A 20849-nucleotide genomic window follows, 5' to 3' on the forward strand; every position below is an offset into this window, starting at 1 on the left:
TTATTCCAACAGGATTTTTCCAAGATGTTTTTGCTTGCATGGCCTCAGATCTACTTCACATAGTAAACAAGTCTCTTCACTCAGGTGTCTTTCCACAGGCTCTGAAAACTGCAGTCATTAAACCGCTCTTAAAAAAGAATAATCTAGATGCTTCAGTAATGAACAATTACAGGCCCATATCAAACCTCCCATTTCTAGGTAAAATCATTGAAAAAGTTGTTTTTCAACAGTTGAGTAACTTCTTGCATTTAAATAGCTGTTTGGATGTGTTCCGGTCAGGCTTTCCTCCAAACCACAGCTCTGCGACTGCTCTTGTAAAGGTCTTCAATGACATCCACGTATGGCGCATTTCCACGGCAGGGCCTCGCACTGCTTAGTACGGTATAGGTAGGCCTTGGTAGGCCAGGCTCACTTTATCCTGCGTTTCCAATACAGTTTAGAAACTGGGGCAGTAACTATAGTAACGCAGTGTAGGTGGAGCCGTGACGTCATCTTCAATGTGAACAACACAACCAACATCAACCGTTAGCTGTTAGCCCTCAGAGCTCACAGCTCCTCATATCTGTTCAGAAACTAGACACAAGTGAAACAAGTACAAACCACAGACTGTCTGTGTCATGGCGAATACAGTCGCTGGTTTATTTATGTCTGTAGGCCGTTGTTGGGAGTGTGGACGGTCGGAGCATATACAACGTTAGCTTAGCCGATCTCCATTCAGAAAACACGCATTTTAAAAGGTTTCTCGCCTGCCGTCTGTCTGCAGACTTGTCAAAGCATTAATTCATGGTTTTTACTAAACGGTATGAGCATGTTGTTACTTCGGCAAAACTGCTCCACCTGTTAGAAATCTGCTCAAAGATTGTTGGTCACCCTGTCAGAGACTTTCTGACTCACAGACCATAATAACCTGAGAGGCTGTCCAACAGCATCATCTGGGACCCAAAGCATGCTCTAACAGAGAATCTGAAGTGCTACCATCTAATGGAGATTCACTAAAGTCAGCCTGAAGCATCCTTTGTGCTCCAGTCAATCCTCTCAATAAACACAGAGCTGAATCCGGATCAGATGCACGCTGAAGGCTCTTTGAGCAGCTCTCACTGATCCTGCTGTTATGTTACATGTTCAGTGCTCGACATTAAGGGCTGCCCGATGGCCCGGGGCCATCTAGTATTTAGCTTGGGCCATGAAGCCTCACCTGCTGGTTGCCCGATCGGGCAATCTATTATGCCAGTATCATGCAGCTTGCGGATCCAGTAATGAGTGACCCGACAGTGAAACTAAACATATCTATAACTAGTTACGGTAGTTTGAGAGGTAATTAAAATAGCTACGTGTGATATTCTAACCTGAAGTGTGTGTTTTGTCTGCTCACCGCTGCATGTGATCATGCAGAGCTGCGTGTCGACTCATCAGCAGCAGCTGATCTCTCTGTCCCGTCAGATTAGACTTCACTCGCGTTTATGTCCATATCAATCAGATCCAGCTAGTTCTAGCTAATGATATGACTACCTGCTTATTAAAAGACACCGTGACCTAAACAATAAGTGTCGCTATGCAACTGGGTGAGGCCACAAAGTATAGCGCAGCATTATGCATTTGTTTACATGCCCACCGGAAACCCGAGGCATTAGCAACAGATCAACGCACAATCAACCCATCCAGGACATCTCTTTCTCCACATTAAGTGTTAGACATTAGAATTGACTACTCTTGTCTGTCACATACTCTTCTTGTCTGTCACATAAGTGGCACAACTGAAGCGGTATTGCGCTAAAGGGAAATTATTTTGACCGGACATTTTGACCGAAGAGATTTAGATTTAGAACGGGAACTCTGACGTCGCCATTTTGTGTGCTTCGCGGATGCGCTCGGCTCCTCTCGACTGCTGCTGCTCGGTCAGCTTCCGGATGAGGAGGCATTCCTTCGACCAACTTACAGTAGATAACGTTACAAACATTTTTAACAGGGGCCATAATAGCGTAAATAATGTTTGTTTTGGCAGTTATAACTGCATGTAATGTTTTCTACTTTTTTACATCTGGGAAGGCATTTGCCTTCATCAGATGGAAAGTGTCTTGACCAACAACTTAAGTATTTATTATAGCTATGCAGGGCATGCAAGAGAGCAAACACAAACAAGTGAAATGAAGAATACAATTGAAATTGTAATATTGTGGTGGTTCAACTTATAATTCAGTTCATAGAATGCACCAGACAGCATCTAAGACCTGCAAAAATCTAAATGTTCTAGGGGGAGGCCCCCCAAACCCTTCGTGCGTCATTTCGTCCGCGCGCATTTTTAAGGGCAATCTCTATTGGGCTCAGGGCCATCTGTAAATTAGCTTAGATGGCCAGCAGGGCCATCTGCCAAAATCCTTAATGTCATGCACTGATGTTTGTTCCTCATGTATTGTGTTTGTTTTATGTGTCCATGTTGATGTTACACAACGAGCTGCTGTGATGCAAGTCACATTTCAGACTTGATCTGACAATAAAGAATCGTAGACAACAACGTTCTAACCTCTATCTAACCATAATGTGCATTCATATTAGGCTTGGGCGGTATCATTTTTTTCATACCGTCATACCTTGCTGACATCATACCGTGGTATACGGTATATGACGGTATGACTTGGGTCGACTTGAGCGAGGTGGCATTCGGCGGCAAATAGATGTTTCGAACTGTATATTATATGTTCGGTTTAAAATGCAGCCCGAGCCGGTACACGCTCGCAAAGTGCCGCGACATGCGCGCAAGTGCAAAACAAGGGCTGCATACATGACACATTGTGCAAATGGCACATTTTGAGATCGGATACAGGACGCGTTTGTAGATGTCCGACGTTGTTTCCATTGTGAGCTAAGTTAACAATATATCATCATACATAAACATTTTCCAGGAGTAAATACTTGACTTATTGAATAAAGTTTGCTATATTCACTAACTAGTTTGGCAATATTATTCCGTGCATGTGTTAAAAACCTTATTTCCATTTGATTCATTGGATTACTCGCGTGAATGTTTAGCACGTTAATGCTTTCGTTTTTAAAACCGTCCGACCTCCACTACAAAACCATCAACCAGTTGCATAGGATTAAAAAATGTCAACACTCACTCACCCCGTCTTAAACATTCCCAAAGAAGTGCCTCTGTCTCTCGTTGTGCTGGATGAAGTCACTGGCGACGAGTAAACCCAAAAATAGTCCCAAACAGGCGCAGAGACATTTTTCTTTTTTACTAGTTGTCCGAGTTCGGGGCCGGCAAATGCTGCCGCCATCTTGCTCAGCTCAGCTCTGTGCTGAGCTCTGAGAGCGGGAAAGACGGACTGCCCTCCCCTGCCCTCTGCTGGCGCGTGTTGTGCATTACAACCAATGTCGTCCCTATCAAAACTCAGTGTCAGTGTAATAGAATGAAACGCATCTGTGATTTGGCGCACAGTCTGTGACGTCACGGTATTGAAAATCATACCGACGGTATTTCGAAATACCCTGGTATACCGTAATACCGTCATACCGCCCAAGCCTAATTCATATTGTATATTTCAAAACAGGTTGTGATCTTTCATTTGCGGATAACAGTGTTACGGCCCGTCTACACAAAGGCATGAAAAAAATCTTGATGCTGGGCGTGTCTGAAGCTTGGCGATTTTTTGCAAGCAACGCGACCAACAACCAATCACATGAATCTCCCGCCCCCGACATACAAAGCAATAGCAATGTTAAAACGAAGTAAACTGGATATAAACTCTCCAAACAGGCGAAAACCTACCAGTTTCACCCACTGTCTCTGCCACCTCCCTCCATGCCTGGTTCCTCCGGTTTGTATCCCGGTAAATAGTTCTGGTCGTAAGAACCGGGTGATTTGCTACCGTAATATCTCGTTTGGAATATGAGGAAATTAAATGCGGTCTGGCTCTCCCAGCTTGCACGCGGTTTGATTGGCTAGCGCTTGTACTGGCGGGATTTGCATAAACGGGATTTGATTGGCTGATGCCAGCTTCGAAAGCATCGGGAGCATCAAAAGTTGAACATTGCTCAACTTTTGATGCTCACGATGCTTGCAAAGCCATGCTCCGCTCCCCACAATGCAGTTCGGCGAAGATTACAAATCTTCTACGTCACTCACCCCATTCAAACGAATGGGCGAAGCTTTGAAAGATTTTTTTCATGCCTGTGTGTGGACGGGCCGTTAGGCATTTGGGGATAACAGTGTTAGGCATTCATGAGGTGCAACAACATTAACATGAACCTTTCTGTTGGTTGCTTGTTAGCAGACCCTCCACGCGATAGCAGAGCGAACAGGTACAGCAAGCGAGAGATCATTGTCTACTAGCAAATCGATTGCAGATGGCGTCGTGCTCGCAGACGGATACAAAAATAATAATGAATGGGTCGGGAAATATACTTTGGTGGCCGTTAAACCTGGACGGCCCAAGTAAAGTCTATGTGTGGGAAACCCTGGACTTGAATTTTGAATTGAGCCGTCCCTTATAGATACTATCTCTTAACGTATTAGTGATAGGAATCCCGGCTGTTTTTAGTGAGTCGGATCATTTGGCTCGGCTCACTAAGAAGAGCCGGCTCTTTCGGCTCCCAAACGGATCTTCACGTTAACACAGTTTACCAGAGCCTCAGTTTCGCCGCTGCGAGGCTCCGGCGCTCGCAGTTCACGCGCGTGCTCCACTAGCACAGGAACACGCTTTGCTGGCGGTGAAAAGAATCCCACCAGACTCCTTTGCCCCTCCAACAGAGGGATGTCCTTGTCCTTTTTCGTCACTTCAAGCGATAAAAACTATGTTGGACGCCCTCGGCTCGAGTTCAGGGCGTTCCGAGCTGAATGAGGGCGTCAAATGACGGCAAGACGCCTGCCTGGCGGAAACGCTGGAATTAGGAATATATTGTGAGGAAGTGCACACTGACCTGAGCTCCAGGGGTCTCTTTGTTCTCCTCCATGCTGCTCTCAGTTCTCCTTCTCCGGATGGGTCTCTGAAATAATCAACACAACTACAGCTGACACAAAACAAGACAACTCAATACAACCGACAGACACAACAAAACTAATCTACAGCTACTTCGTAGGTTCATAGCAGATGTGAGAAGTAACTAAGTACATTTACTCAAGTACTGTACTTAAGTACTATTTAGAGGTACTTTTACTTTACTTGAATATTTCCATGTAATGCTACTTTGTCTGCGACAACAGGAGACAGTAATAAAGCTGCTTCACTGAAGAGGAGAAACTCACAGCTCCAGGACTCTGTAAGTCAGGAGGAGACTAGAAACAACAAGTCAATAAACTGAGGATTCATCCTGTAACATAAAGGAGTTACCTAACACACACACACACACACACACACACACACACACACACACACACACACACACACACACACACACACACACACACACACACACACACACACACACACACACACACACACACACACACACACACACACACACACACACACACACACACACACACACACACACACACACACACACACACACACACACACACACACACACACACACACACACACACACCTTCTTTTAAGCTGGAAACACTGAGAAGACCACAGAGCTGCTTCAGGTCCTCTCTGGGGACACTGGGTCCTGATGAAGACCACAGAGCTGCTCCAGGTCCTCTCTGGGGACACTGGGTCCTGATGAAGACCACAGAGCTGCTTCAGGTCCTCTCTGGGGACACTGGGTCCTGATGAAGACCACAGAGCTGTTTCAGGTCCTCTATGGGGACACTGGGTCCTGATGAAGACCACAGAGCTGCTTCAGGTCCTCTCTGGGGACACTGGGTCCTGATGAAGACCAAAGAGCTGCTTCAGGTGGGAAACTGTCAGGAGTGAAGATGAGGAATTCAAAAAGTTTATTCAATGATATGTTCCATTTTTAGATGTTTATATTTATTGTTTTATCACATCATGTGCAGTGCCTTGTCTCATCTATGCTGCTGAGACGTAAACATGTTCCAAATTGATCCATTTAGTAAATGTGATGTTAAGCAGAGGAGAAAATGATAGAAAGGTCAGATAGTTATTAACATTACATGCAAATGACTTTAACCATTACGATAACAAGTTGGTTTTCTGTATAAATTATTATTAATACAATACAAATATTTAGATATAATTCATCATAATCTGTGTAGCAACTTACATTCTAACTTACAGTTTGTTCACTTTTATTTGATTAAAATGACTTTATTCACATAGAAAGTGACATTAACGGTTGTTTGAACCACGGTTATAACGCTATCTGTGTCATTAACTATCACTAAGTTAACACAGAAAGCAAACATTAGCAAGTAAGACTGTTTAATGTACTCTATGTATACAGTATTTTCTGTATATTGTGTATTCTTTAGATACTCTAGTGATATGTGTCCCGTGTGTAAACTTGCTGCTAATGCTTCATTTTTATTATATCTTATTGTATCTTTTAAATATGCTTAACTTGCGTAATGCCTGAAAACACTTCTGCTGTGACACAATCATTTCTAAGTTTAAGGTAAATAATTATTTTAATAAAGTATATGTATTTATCTAATGAGCTAAACCGTCGCTTAGCTTAGCGTTAGCTGCTAACTGAAGAACCCCATTCATTTCAATGGGAAAAATGCTATATATTGAAAACTTCAATGGGAAAAATAAGCATATATTTAAAACTATATCTATGGTAAAGAGCACCAACACAACAACTCAAACTGTCTTAAAGACAACTGGTGCAATAAATAACTAAAATAAAGTCAGCTTAGCATTACAAATCAACTGTTACTCACCCAGAGCCGAACTGGAATAATAACTGTAGCTGTTAGCTGTTAGCCGTTAGCTTTAAGACTTTAGCTGTTAACCGATAGCTTTTAGACGTTGCATGTTAGACTTTAGCTTTTAGACTGTAGCTGTTAGCCGATGGCTTTTAGACTTGAGCTGTTAGCCAATAGCTTTTAGCCTTTATTTAAAGATAATTTGAGAATATTTTTGGCGCACATTTTAAAGTTTTTTTGTGAGTTTCTTTCTTCCAATATTACAGCTGTGTTAAAAAAGATAACTTCTGATTCGTGATTAACTGTAAACTAAGCAAACAGGTGTAAATACACTTAATGAAACCTCTGCGTGTGTTTAATCCACTCACCACCACCTCTTCTTCTTCTTCTTCCTCCTCTTCTTCTTCTTCTTCTTCTTCTTCTTCTTCTTCTTCTTCTTCTTCTTCTTCTTCTTCTTCTTCTTCTTCTTCTCTCGGTTTATTATTCTTCTTCTTCTTCTCTTGCTTTTCTTCTTCTTCTCTTGCTTTTTAGCGGATTGCAAACACCTTAAAAGGTGCATACCGCCACCTACTGTACATGAGTATGTATCATCACATCATTCCAACTCTTTAACTTATGCTCTAATCAAAATTAAATTAAAATAAATCAATAAATCAATACAATCATGAAATAAATAAAACAAAAAACAAATCTATGTTCTTTCCTGACCTAATGTTAAATTCTTTTTCCTACCCCAGTTTCACTCAAGAATTGAAACAGTGCCTTTCTGGTAGCTCTTACTCCCTCTCCTTTTGTTCCCAAAACACCAACCACACTCCACTCCCTCTCTGCCTCTAAAACTTCATCCTTTAGTTTTTCTCTTTCAGCTTTATAGATGTCACAATGTAACAATATATGTTCTACATCTTCTTTTACTGCACAGTTCCCACACTTGTTACTGTCACTTTCCCCCATGATATACAGCGTACTATTCAAAGCCGTGTGATTTATTCGGAGTCTAGTCATCATGATTTCCTCCCTTCTATTTCTTTCTTTATGAATATTAATTGTAATTGTCTTTTGTACTTTGTGATAGTCCTTGCCTTTCTGGTCTTTCTTTCTGCCAGATCTCCATCCCTTTCTTCTTAATTACTGCTTTTCCTTCTCCTTCTCCAAGTTGAACTGGTAATGTTATTTGCTTTTGTAGTGCACTTTTTAGTAATTTATCAGCACACTTGTTCCCTTTCACCCCCTCATGAGCAGGCACCCAGCAGAACTGCAGATCTATGCCGCTTCTGTGCATTCTTAACAGGCTCTGATTCAGTTCTATGAGAATGTCTTCCCTAGTTGTTGTTGTTGATTGTATGCTTTGTAATATGGACAATGAATCTGTACATATAACCACCCTATCTGGTCTGACCTCTTCAACCCACTGCAATCCTATTATTACAGCAAGCATTTCTGCTGTATACACTGATAATTGATCAGACGTTCTTTTTAAAATAGATATTTTAAAGTCTGGGATGTATATGCCAACTCCAACACACTCTTCCTTGTTCTTAGAACCATCTGTATACATTTTGAGGTAATTGTAGTACTTTTCGTTCAGATACTCGTTTTAATTCCCACTTCATTTATTTGCCACTCTTTTTTCCTTTCTACAATACTCACATCTATTTTAGCTTCTGGGAACAGCCATGGGGGAACACTGCTAAATGAGGTTGCTTTGGCAGAGGTGATATTCTCCACTCCATATGCCCTCGTTCTTTCCTTACTCATCCAGCCAAACCCACGTCCCTGTAATTTTGCATATTCCCAGCAATCCTGTAATATTCTGTTTGAAATATTTTCTTCTCCACTTCCTTGTAGCCTGACCCAGTATGACAGAGCAAGCCTCTCTCTTCTGATCTCCAGAGGCGTCTCTCGTGCTTCTATCAGAACTGCATTGATAGGGGATGACTTTATCGCTCCAATACACAGCCGATAACGAAAATAGGAAACAGTTGGCCGAAAACCGAATGCCGAAAATGATTAATAGAAATATATATAATGTATACATTTTTTACCAATGTTGTTCAGCTACCTGATTATGGAAAAAGACATGATTATGGCAAAACTTAAGTTAAATAATAATCACTATTATGGGTCCATAAAACATTTATTCAGCACTTTTGAATGCATACAGTACATTCATTCCAAGTCAAGTGCATTTTCTTTTCTCTGTAGGATAACTACAACAAAGTGCATTCAGAACAAAGCCAAGGTGCTTTAAAACTGCATAAACATCTAGGCCAGTAGGCCTACAACAAAATAGTGTAAATAAAGACTGTAACAGCCAGGCCTTCAACAACAACAAATGCACCGATAAGTTTGGTAACCTAACGTGTTGTTGTGATGACGTAATCAAAACGCGGCGACAAGCACGGCGCGCGACCATGCTCGCGGCTGGCTCACAGCCAACAGGCTTGTTTGAGACAAGCGAGACCTGCGCAGACCTGCGCAATTTCGATCAACGTCTTGTTCGTACATTGCATGATGGTTAGTCATTTTGTCCGACTTGCTCTGGAGGCTCGATCACATGAGACGTTGAAATCTCGCGGGACAAACACGCCCGCAGCCTTGAGAGCGAGGCGCGGGGGCGCAGTTCCTCTCCACGGGCTGCGGAAGCAAAATGCTTGATGGGAAAGGACTCGCTGTTATCTCCAGCTGAGTGCTCATTGGTGGGTTTTACCCCGTGCTGCTGATGAAGCTCTCCAATTGGCTCGGCAAAAGTCTGTTGTTGTTTGGTGTCAGTTTTACGTCGCCCCCTCCATTAACATTTTTCATCAGTGTTCCACAATGTTTATCATGAAATTAATATCTACATATGTTATACTATACTTGCACTGCTTACCGTTTTCATACTTTATACATCTTAGCATGTTCATACTGCTCACAGGCTGCTGTGTGTATTCATACCCCTCACTGTTTATTCATCATTCAATTCATTCTATATTTTATTCTAGATTGTGTACATTACTTTTCACTTTACTGCTTGTTGCACTCCTGGTTAGAAGCTAAACTGCATTTCGTTGTCTCAGTACCTGTAATCTGTGCAACAACAATAGACTTCAGGCGAGCTTTTTGAGACCTCCCCCGGCTGCGATCGGCTATTCTCGTCTACTTTCGAGGCGAGCCGCAACGCATCTCAAACAAGCCTAACATGTCTGCTTCTTGGAGATATTTTATAATATCAGAGAAAGAGCCGCAGATTGCGATTTGTAAAACGTGTTCAGCTGACATTTCTCGAGGGGGTGTAACTGCAAAGACTTTCACCACTTCGGGATTACTCCACCACTTGAAATCAAAACACCCGGACAAATAAGCGGAGTATGATCAACGTAACCCTGTTCTCTGACTTTAGGCCGAAAACCGAAAGGGCCTTTTTAACTATTTTCGGTGGCCGAATATTCGGTGCATCCCTAGTAAATACCATGTAGCATGACTTGCTTTCTGACATTTTGAATCCCCAGTTATATGACCACCTTTCCACTTTTTTAATCGCTCTAGCTATATTCTCCATTACGTATGGGGCAGTTCTTCCCCTCATCCAAATAGCCCCATCATCTGCGTACAGAGCCGATTGTATGCATGTGTCTAAGCATGTAAATATATAATTAATCATGATGTTAAATAATATTGGACTGGCTGCACTCCCTTGGGGAATACCATTTCCTATTTCAAAATAATTGGAAATATCTGCTCCAACCTTTACTCTAAATGTCCTGTCTGTTAAAAAGGCCCTTACCCAATTGAACATTCTCCCTCCAATACCCATTCTACCCAATTTGATCAGTAGCCCATCCCTCCACATAGTCATACGCCTTTTCAATGTCAAAGTACACTATTGCCATTATCTCTTTCATTTTCAATGTTTTTTCCAAATCGTTACTCACTCTTACTAACGCATCTATTGTGGACCGCCCTTTACGAAATCCGCTCTGAAAACTACTCAGTAGCCCTTTCTGTTCCAGTACATGTGAGAGCCTACCGACAATGATCTTTTCCATCCATTTACATAGGTGTGATGTAAGAGCTATTGGTCTGTAGTTACTGGGGTTAGCTGTATCTTTCACTGGCTTATTGAATGGTAGCACGATTGCTGTTTTCCACACACTTGGCATATCTCCTTCTCTCCAGATTTTATTGAAAAGACTCAGCACCATTTTCATAGTTTCCATAGGTAACTATCTAAACATAGCATAACATAGCTGGTCTTGTCCTGGAGCTGTATATCCTGTACCTTGTAAGGCTATTTTGAGTTCTGACATTGTAAATTCCACATCAAGAGCTGACCTATTATCCTGTCTCTTCTCCTTCACGTTCTCCTTCTCTGCTAGTAACTGCTGTTTTTGCTGCCTATGGATATCACTGAGATGCTCCCCACTATGTACTGCTACAAGTGTCCTTCCTAACATATCTGCCTTCTCTTTATCTGTCACTGCCAGCCTCTCCCCATCAACCAAAGCTGGAATGTTAATGGATTTCCTTTTCCCACTCATCTGCTTAAACATGGACCAGACATCACCTAATGTTACTCCTCTGCCAATGGTAGACCACAATTCTCTCCATGTTCTCTTTTGTGTATATTTGATTGTCCTTCGAGCAGCTGCCCTTTTCCTTTGAAACTATCACATTATTTTGTGTCATGTTTTTCTTTAATTCTCTAAATGCATTGCTCCGCTCTTTATTAGCCCTGCTGCATTCCTAATTCCACCATGGCACCACTTTCTTCCTACCCTTGGTTGTTGCTTTGGGTATACTGTTCTCTGCTGCATTTAGTATATGTTATGTTATTTGGCTTGTAATGACCTCTATGCTTCCCTCTGATGTTAGCAGGTATACCGACTCCTCACACCATATCCTACATTTCCCCCAATCGGCTTTAGCAAAGCACCGCCTGGTTATTACACCTCCTTCCTGCATATATACATTATTATTCATTTTAGTAAGCACTGGATAATGGTCACTTCCTACAGTGGAGTTATTCAAAACAAACCATTTGCATGTATGAACCAAACAGTTTGACACTAATGTCAGATCCAGGCATGAGACTTTCCCCCTGTGTACATCTACTCTTGTGCCATGTCCATCATTAAGGCATACCAGTGTTCTTTCCTCCAGCATTTCTTCCACTATATTTCCGTTACTGTCTGTATGGTTGCTGCCCCATAGACTGTTGTGTGCATTGAAATCACCACACCAAACTTCCTTCCTATGTTTATTTCCTGCTATTTCTTTAAATATATCAGTGGTTAGATTTGGACCTGGGTTGTATAAATTGATTATCCTAATGTTATCTTGTTTTCAGATTTCCACTATAATACAGTCTTATCAGGAGATTGCACCACCCTATATGCCACACCATCTTTGAGAAATGACTGCAGGATCTCAGGTATGCAAAGTGGACAGGTAGGCGAGAAAGGCCTTTTTGAGTCTCAGAGACCAAGGTCCTTAACACTTTGCATACATTGACTGCACGACTTCAGATCTGTAATGTGGACAGTACACCTCAAATACATCACTACACAACCTGTGGTATTTGAAAATAAGGGAATGACATGTTTATAATATGCTGCAAAACACAACAGATATGCAGGGTTGCGAGTCTGTTTCTAAGGCCATTTTATTTTTGCTAGTCTGATCATTTCAACAAGAGAATAGGATCAAACTGAAAACATCGTAAATATGTTCTAGATACATGAATCATTGGTTCTTTTAGACCAGAACAGACTGCTAACTAAGTTTAAAGTCACAACATTTTATTAAACAAACAGATTATTGGAGAAACTACTCGGCAGATTAATGAACAGTGAAACTCGCTCATGGCCTTTAAGGTGAATACTTTAAGACATTTTTTTCCCACACTCTTAACACCACTATGGTTTTAAGAGTGTGTGAACACGAAGATGTGATTTGAGAGCATCTGATCTAGTGAACGTTTTCCCACACTCTTCACACCAGTACGGATTTTCTCCTGTATGAATACGGTGATGTGTTTTGAGATTACTTGATGTAGTGAAAGTTTTCCCACACTCTTCACAGCTGTATGGTTTTTCTCCAGTATGAATACGTTGATGTGTTTTGAGATAACTTGATGTAGTGAAAGTTGCCCCACACTCTTCACAGCTGTATGGTTTTTCTCCAGTATGAACACGAAGATGTGATTTGAGAGCATCTGATCTCGTGAACGTTTTCCCACACTCTTCACACCAGTACGGTTTTTCTCCAGTATGAATACGGTGATGTGTTTTGAGATGACTTGATGTAGTGAAAGTTGTCCCACACTCTTCACAGCTGTATGGTTTTTCTCCAGTATGAATACGTTGATGTGTTTTGAGATAACTTGATGTAGTGAAAGTTGTCCGGCACTCTTCACAGCTGTAAGGTTTTTTTCCAGTATGAATACGTTGATGTGATTTGAGATCACTTGATCTAGTGAAAGTTGTCCGGCACTCTTCACAGCTGTACGGTTTTTCTCCAGTATGAATACGTTGATGTGATTTAAGAGCACCTGATGTAGTGAAAGTTGTCCCACACTCTTCACAGCTGTAAGGTTTTTCTCCAGTATGAATACGGTGATGTGATTTGAGATCACTTGATCTAGTGAAAGTTGTCCCACACTCTTCACAGCTGTACGGTTTTTCTCCAGTATGAATACGTTGATGTGATTTGAGAGCACCCGATGTAGTGAAAGTTGTCCCACACTCTTCACAGCTGTAAGGTTTTTCTCCAGTGTGAATACGTTGATGTGATTTGAGAGCACCTGATGCAGTGAAAGTTTTCCCACACTCTTCACAGCTATACGGTTTTTCTCCCGTGTGAATATGCAGGTGGCTCTTTAAATGTTCAGATGTTGTAAAGGATTTGTCACATTGCTGACAGCTGTGACGTCTCTCTCTTCCTTTCGGTTTCTAGAACAGACGGACAGAGAAAGAGAGAAAGTCAATCTAAAAAGCATGTGTGTGTTAACACAATAAAAACTCACTTAATATAAACCTTGAGTTAACAAAATACTACTTATCAACTGTTTGTGTTTATTATATTTGATACAGTAATACAGCAATATTCTAACCAAAGTATATACCAGAGGTGGGGGACTCGAGTCACATGACTTGACTCGAGTCACATGACTTGACTCGCATATTTTTTGACTTGAGACTTGCTTGACTAACATTGATAAAAGACTCGACTTGACTTTGAATTCATGACTTGAGACTTGACTTAGGCTTGAGACAGATGACTCGAAAGGACTTTACTTTTTAAAATAAAATATTTGCATTGTACTAAGCCCCTAGAGGGCAATGGAAAAAAAAGAAAAGAGAAAGTATCTCGTTCGCAGTAGTAAGTAGGAAGTGGAGCGCACAGGAGACAGCCGTTTCATTGCAGACTGTTATCTTTATGTGGGGAAATACATACATTATTTGAGATATATTTCAAACTCGGACTTCATTTTAGGGACATTTCGACCAGGGGTGTAGAGTTATTTGTTCAAGCACCAGATCGGCAAAACAGGAGAGTCTGTGACTCAGTATCTGCTGCCCACAGCTGTTTTATAGAAGAAAAACCTCCTTCACTTCATGAAATCTCTGCAGCACCAGGAGGCAGTAGCGTGTAACTCAGCAGAATCACAGAAGAGCAGTACCAGCCGCAAAGAGCTGTGCCTTCACTGTGTTTACCTTCATTAGAACAGCTAGCGAGCGACCGCAGGCTGCAACTCAGCCACCTTACTTCTGTATGGTACGGCACGTCTCCGTGCTCCGAGCCCATCTCCTGCAAGAACAGCTGGAACTGACGATGATTCAGGCCACGCGCCCGAATGAAGTTCACTGTCTTCATGACCGTGGTCACTATACCATCCATCCCCAGCACCTTCCCGCACAAAGCTTCTTGATGGATAATGCAATGATACGTTATCAGAGGCGTGTGACAGTTACTTTCTTGCATTTTCTCCTTCATTAGTCCAACCAAGCCCACTTTTCTTCCACACATTGCAGGTGCACCGTCTGTAGTTAATCCCACCAAGTTTTCCCAGGGCAATGCGTTTTTACTGACGGACTTCTCCACCGCATCAAAAATGTCCCGTCCCGTTGTGGTCCCATGCATGGCAGCCACATCCAACAGCTCCTCAGTGACAGAGAGGTCCGACTTCACGCCTCTAATAAAAATAGATAGCTGCGCTGTATCCGTGTTGTCTGTGCTTTCATCAACAGCTAATGAAAAAGCTATGTAGCTGCGTGTCTCTTCGGCCAGCTGTGTTGCCAGGTTTCCTGCTAGTTCCTTAACTCGGTCCGCGATGGTGTTTCTTGATAAACTGACATTTTTAAAAGTCTGTATCTGGTCGGGACACACCTGCTCACAGACCTTCAGCATGCACTGCTTCAAAAACGCTCCCTCTGAAAAAGACTTTGAAGCGCGGGCGATTTCTTCAGCCACAACAAAGCTAGCTTTCACTGCCGCGTTGTTTTTGGTTGTGGCTTTCGCGAACACATTCTGCTGCGATCGCAGTTTGCCTTTTAATTCTTGGGCAATTTGTTGTTTTTCTTGATGGCTAAATTTGGCATACTTACCTCCGTGTTTGGTCTCAAAATGCCGACGTAGATTGTACTCTTTGACAACCGCCACCGCCTCATAACACAAAAGACATACCGGTTTTTCTCCTTGAAGCACAAACATGTATTCGCCTTCCCATCTTTCTTGAAACACCCTTCCATCTGCATCAATTTTTCTCTTCCTGGACATTTTGGGATCATTATTTGTATTTCTCAATTCCACTTGTTGGGAAAATCGCATCGATGTGGAAACACTGCAGTCTAGTGGCGGGATGCCGTCACTTCACGGGTAACATAATCGGCATGTATTGTGGGAAATGTAGTTTTTGGTCACTGCACGCATTTGACTTATTTATTTTTAGACAATCAGACCTATTAAGCTCTCGCGGGCCACATAAAATGACGTGGCGGGCCACATTTGGCCCGCGGGCCTTGAGTTTGACACGTCTGTTCTAGATACATGAATCATTGGTTCTTTTAGACCAAAACAGACTGCTAACTCAACAGGAACTATCAAAAACATCCCAATCAAAGTTTAAAGTCACAACATTTTATTAAACAAACAGATTATTGGAGAAACTACTCGGCAGATTAATGAACAGTGAAACTCGCTCATGGACTTTAAGGTGAAAACATTAAGTAAAAGTTTTCCCACACTCTTAACACCACTATGGTTTTAAGAGTGTGTGAACACGAAGATGTGATTTGAGAGCATCTGATCTAGTGAACGTTTTCCCACACTCTTCACAGCTGTAAGGTTTTTCTCCAGTATGAATACGGCGATGTAATGTGAGAGCACCTGATGTAGTGAACGTTTTCCCACACTCTTCACACCAGTACGGTTTTTCTCCAGTATGAATACGGCGATGTAATGTGAGAGCACCTGATGTAGTGAAAGTTGTCCCACATTCTTCACACCTGTAAGGTTTTTCTCCAGTATGAACACGAAGATGTGATTTGAGAGTATCTGATCTAGTGAACGTTTTCCCACACTCTTCACAGCTGTAAGGTTTTTCTCCAGTATGAATACGGCGATGTAATGTGAGAGCACCTGATGTAGTGAACGTTTTCCCACACTCTTCACACCAGTACGGTTTTTCTCCAGTATGAATACGGCGATGTAATGTGAGAGCACCTGATGTAGTGAAAGTTGTCCCACATTCTTCACACCTGTAAGGTTTTTCTCCAGTATGAATACGGCGATGTAATGTGAGAGCACTTGATGTAGTGAAAGTTTTCCCACAATCTTCACAGCTGTACGGTTTTTCTCCAGTATGAATACGGTGATGTTTTTTGAGATAACTTGATGTAGTGAAAGTTTTCCCACACTCTTCACAGCTGTAAGGTTTTTCTCCAGTATGAATACGTTGATGTCCTTTGAGATGACTTGATCTAGTGAAAGTTGTCCCACACTCTTCACAGCTGTACGGTTTTTTTCCAGTATGAATACGGCGATGTAATGTGAGAGCACCTGATCTAGTGAACGTTTTCCCACATTCTTCACACCTGTAAGGTTTTTCTCCAGTATGAATACGGCGATGTAATGTGAGAGCACCTGATGTAGTGAACGTTTTCCCACACTCTTCACACCAGTACGGTTTTTCTCCAGTATGAATACGGCGATGTAATGTGAGAGCACCTGATGTAGTGAAAGTTGTCCCACATTCTTCACACCTGTAAGGTTTTTCTCCAGTATGAACACGAAGATGTGATTTGAGAGCATCTGATCTAGTGAACGTTTTCCCACACTCTTCACAGCTGTAAGGTTTTTCTCCAGTATGAATACGGCGATGTAATGTGAGAGCACCTGATGTAGTGAACGTTTTCCCACACTCTTCACACCAGTACGGTTTTTCTCCAGTATGAATACGGCGATGTAATGTGAGAGCACCTGATGTAGTGAAAGTTGTCCCACATTCTTCACACCTGTAAGGTTTTTCTCCAGTATGAATACGGCGATGTAATGTGAGAGCACTTGATGTAGTGAAAGTTTTCCCACAATCTTCACAGCTGTACGGTTTTTCTCCAGTATGAATACGGTGATGTTTTTTGAGATAACTTGATGTAGTGAAAGTTTTCCCACACTCTTCACAGCTGTAAGGTTTTTCTCCAGTATGAATACGTTGATGTCCTTTGAGATGACTTGATCTAGTGAAAGTTGTCCCACACTCTTCACAGCTGTACGGTTTTTCTCCCGTGTGAATACGCAGGTGGCTCTTTAAATGTTCAGATGTTGTAAAGGATTTGTCACATTGCTGACAGCTGTGACATCTCTCTCTTCCTTTCGGTTTCTAGAACAGACGGACAGAGAAAGAGAGAAAGTCAATCTAAAAAGCATAAATAGACAAGTTAACACAATAAAAACTCACTTAATATAAACCTTGAGTTAAGAAAATACTACTTATCAACTGTTTGTTTATTATATTTGTATTATATTTGATACAGTAATATAGCAATATTCTAACCAAAGTATATACCAGAGGTGGGGGACTCGATTCACATGACTGTACTTGCATATTTTTTGACTTGAGACTTGCTTGACTAACATTGATAAAAGACTCGACTTGACTTTGAATTCATGACTTGAGACTTGACTTAGGCTTGAGACAGATGACTCGAAAGGACTTTACTTTTTAAAATAAAATATTTGCATTGTACTAAGCCCCTAGAGGGCAATGGAAAAAAAAGAAAAGAGAAAGTATCTCGTTCGCAGTAGTAAGTAGGAAGTGGAGCGCACATTGCAGACTGTTATGTTTATGTGGGGAAATACATACATTATTTGAGATATATTTCAAACTCGGACTTCATTTTAGGGACATTTCAGCCAGGGGTCTAGAGTTATTTGTTCAAGCACCGGATCGGCAAAACAGGAGAGTCTGTGAACCAGTCTGCCTTGACCTATGTATTAGTGCTGTAGCGATGCGTCGACTTCAAAATATCGTCGACGACATATTTCCGCGTCGACGCATCACCACACACACGTGGGTCACCCAAAACAACAACAAGCAGTTCGCAATCGCACTTTAAACACTATGGAGACTGAAACGGCTACCACCTCCTCCTCACAGGATTGCGCACGAAGCCCTGTAAAAAGCGCCCAAACAAAAACATCTCGCCCTAGGTCTTTCAAATTGAATTTATTGACATCTCCAATATCAACGTAAGAGCTTGTTCGGGGGGTGCTAACACTTAACCATAAACTTTATCGTTTACTTTCTCCGTCTTTATATGTAGATATTACTTTTCTCCGTTAATCTCTGTCACGTTGTTTCCATAGCAACAACAACTTCCTGTCAACAGCGCTACCTCTTCAAAATGAAAGCATATTCATAAATAGGAACAGCCCTAGTGTGTTTTGCAGCTTGAGCTCTGTGCACTTCGGTAGTGCTAACTATCTTATAGCTCTCTGTGCAGTTTGTTCGTGCTTGGTTGGTTAGTAGTTAATGTTAGCTACCTAGCTAGCAGCGCCAGCTGTGTGTTAGTTAACGTTTGTCCGCATTTAATGTTGGCTGGAATGGTAGCTAGTTTACGTCTGCAGAACACCGCTATCTAGCCGCTACTAACCCGGAACGAACAAACTGCACAGAGAGCTAACTCATGTTGTGGTCGTTTACGAGTCAAACATAACATTAGACTAACGCTAGTCAGCTTATAGTATCAATGTATGTCAACTAACGGAGCCAAGCAATGTCCAGGCCAGGGCTGCACGTAAGCTGGTGCGCAGTTGTCATGAATGAAGTAATGTTTTTTGGTATTTATTTGAGATACATTATGTTTTTTATAAATCGAACAACAGAAAAATAATCGTTAGATTAGTCAACTAATCGATTAAATAATCGCCCGATTAATCGTTTTCAAAATAATCGTTTCCCCCAGCACTACTATGTATTCATGTCTGTGACTCAGTATCTGCTGCCCACAGCTGTTTTATAGAAGGAAAACCTCCTTCACTTCATGAAATCTCTAACTCAGCAGAATCTCAGAAGAGCAGCACCAGCTGCGCCTTCACTGTGTTTACCTTCATAAGAACAGCTAACGAGCGACCACAGGCTGCTACGTTTTTTACACACACACACACACACACACACACACACACACACACACTCCCCCTATTACCCGTTTTATGATTGCAGAGCCTCACTCTTCATTGTTGTTAATGTTGAAAATAAAACCCTAGTTTCATAACCACTGTCTTTTAACTGATTTAAATGCGGAAACTGGGGTTATTCATCAGGATTTCGTAGGGCTTGACTTGCTTGACTCTCACCCCAGTAACTTGAGGCTTGCACATGGATGACTTACTCCCACACCTGGTATACAGGAGACAGAGGGAGACATCATCCTGTCACTGCGAGTCTCAGTATGCTCCGTTCGTCGTGTTTTGTTTTAGTTTTTTGGTCTAATTATTGTCTAAACTTTGTGGTGTCTGTATGAAATGTCATTTTGAGAGACCATGCTTTTGATCCTGTGGATTACATGTGCCTTCTGCAGACCATGTCTGGCCATTCAACTTTGCAAGACACACCTGAGTGACACCACGAACAGGCGAGGAGCCCCGGCCTCTATGCTGCTACAGCCGCGAGGCTATGCTAGAGCTACAATGGGATCGGCTTCCTACGAATACACCAAGCCACCTGTGCTCTTCGATATTGGATGAAATCCCTCGGGAGCCGGTTAGAAACACCAGGAAAAAGAGATGAGGAAGGAGGGGAGGCGTTCAGAATCGCCTACGGCGGAGATTCAGCCGGCCACCACTTCCATCCATCATTCTCACAAACCTGCGCTCATTGAGCAACAACGTGGACACACTAAGGACATACACAAGGTACTGTCATGAATTTCTTGAGGCCTCTTTGTTATATTTCACAGAAAGTTGGCTACAATCTACAAAGCCTGAATCTCTCTTTGAAGTACCTGGATTCACCCTTATTCGAGCAGACAGTGATGCGAACTCGGGGGAAACCAGAGGAGGCGGTATTTGTGTGTATATTAATGATCTGTGGTTCCGATCATACTCAGTAAAATGTAAAACCTGCAATCCCAACGTAGAAATTCTCGGCATGACGTTAAGACCCTTTTATCTGCCTAGAAAATTCGGGTGTATTTTACCGTTTGTTGTTTATGTGCCTCCCAGCGGGAGAGGACACTAGAGGCTTCTCAATTCTTACATTTCCCCTCCTCGACTCCCCTCATCGAGACTTAGTCCCGCCCACAGGAGATGCGAGCGGAGGACCGAGGAGCGGAACCGAGGAGAGAGGAGGGGAAGCAGCAGGCGGTTAGAGAAATGAGAACTCCTCTCCTCTGAGCGGTCATTTTAAAGAAACGTCCATTAATGATGACAGGAGGCACAGCAGCGACTTATATATACAGTATATATTTACTTTGATTCATTCACAGTGCGGTATAATGAGACAATAACAGGCTACAGATGCGGACAAATACACATATATTTATATAAATATATACAATTTCAGAATCAAACAAGTATGAGAGCACTC

At 42.1% G+C, this 20849-nt stretch overlaps 1 protein-coding gene across 6 annotated transcripts in view; it reads right to left on the reverse strand.

The window, feature by feature from the left end:
- The window catches only part of LOC307032710 (general transcription factor II-I repeat domain-containing protein 2-like), a 56679-nt gene that overhangs the window by 8190 nt on the left and 27640 nt on the right, over positions 1–20849 (reverse strand). For 2 of the 6 annotated variants that reach the window (XM_079670876.1, XM_079670875.1), the window contains one exon: positions 8900–17642. In XM_079670876.1, the coding sequence (XP_079527002.1) occupies positions 14378–15592 (1215 nt within the window). In that variant the 5' untranslated portion in view covers positions 15593–17642 and the 3' untranslated portion in view covers positions 8900–14377. Of the gene's footprint in view, positions 1–4920; positions 4987–5547; positions 19294–20849 lie in introns of those variants that run through there. The other 4 variants (XM_079670879.1, XM_079670878.1, XM_079670877.1 and 1 more) reach the window with 4 other exon arrangements.

The sequence above is a fragment of the Notothenia rossii genome (assembly GCF_949606895.1).
Source record: "Notothenia rossii genome assembly, chromosome: 3".
Classification (NCBI taxonomy): domain Eukaryota; kingdom Metazoa; phylum Chordata; class Actinopteri; order Perciformes; family Nototheniidae; genus Notothenia; species Notothenia rossii.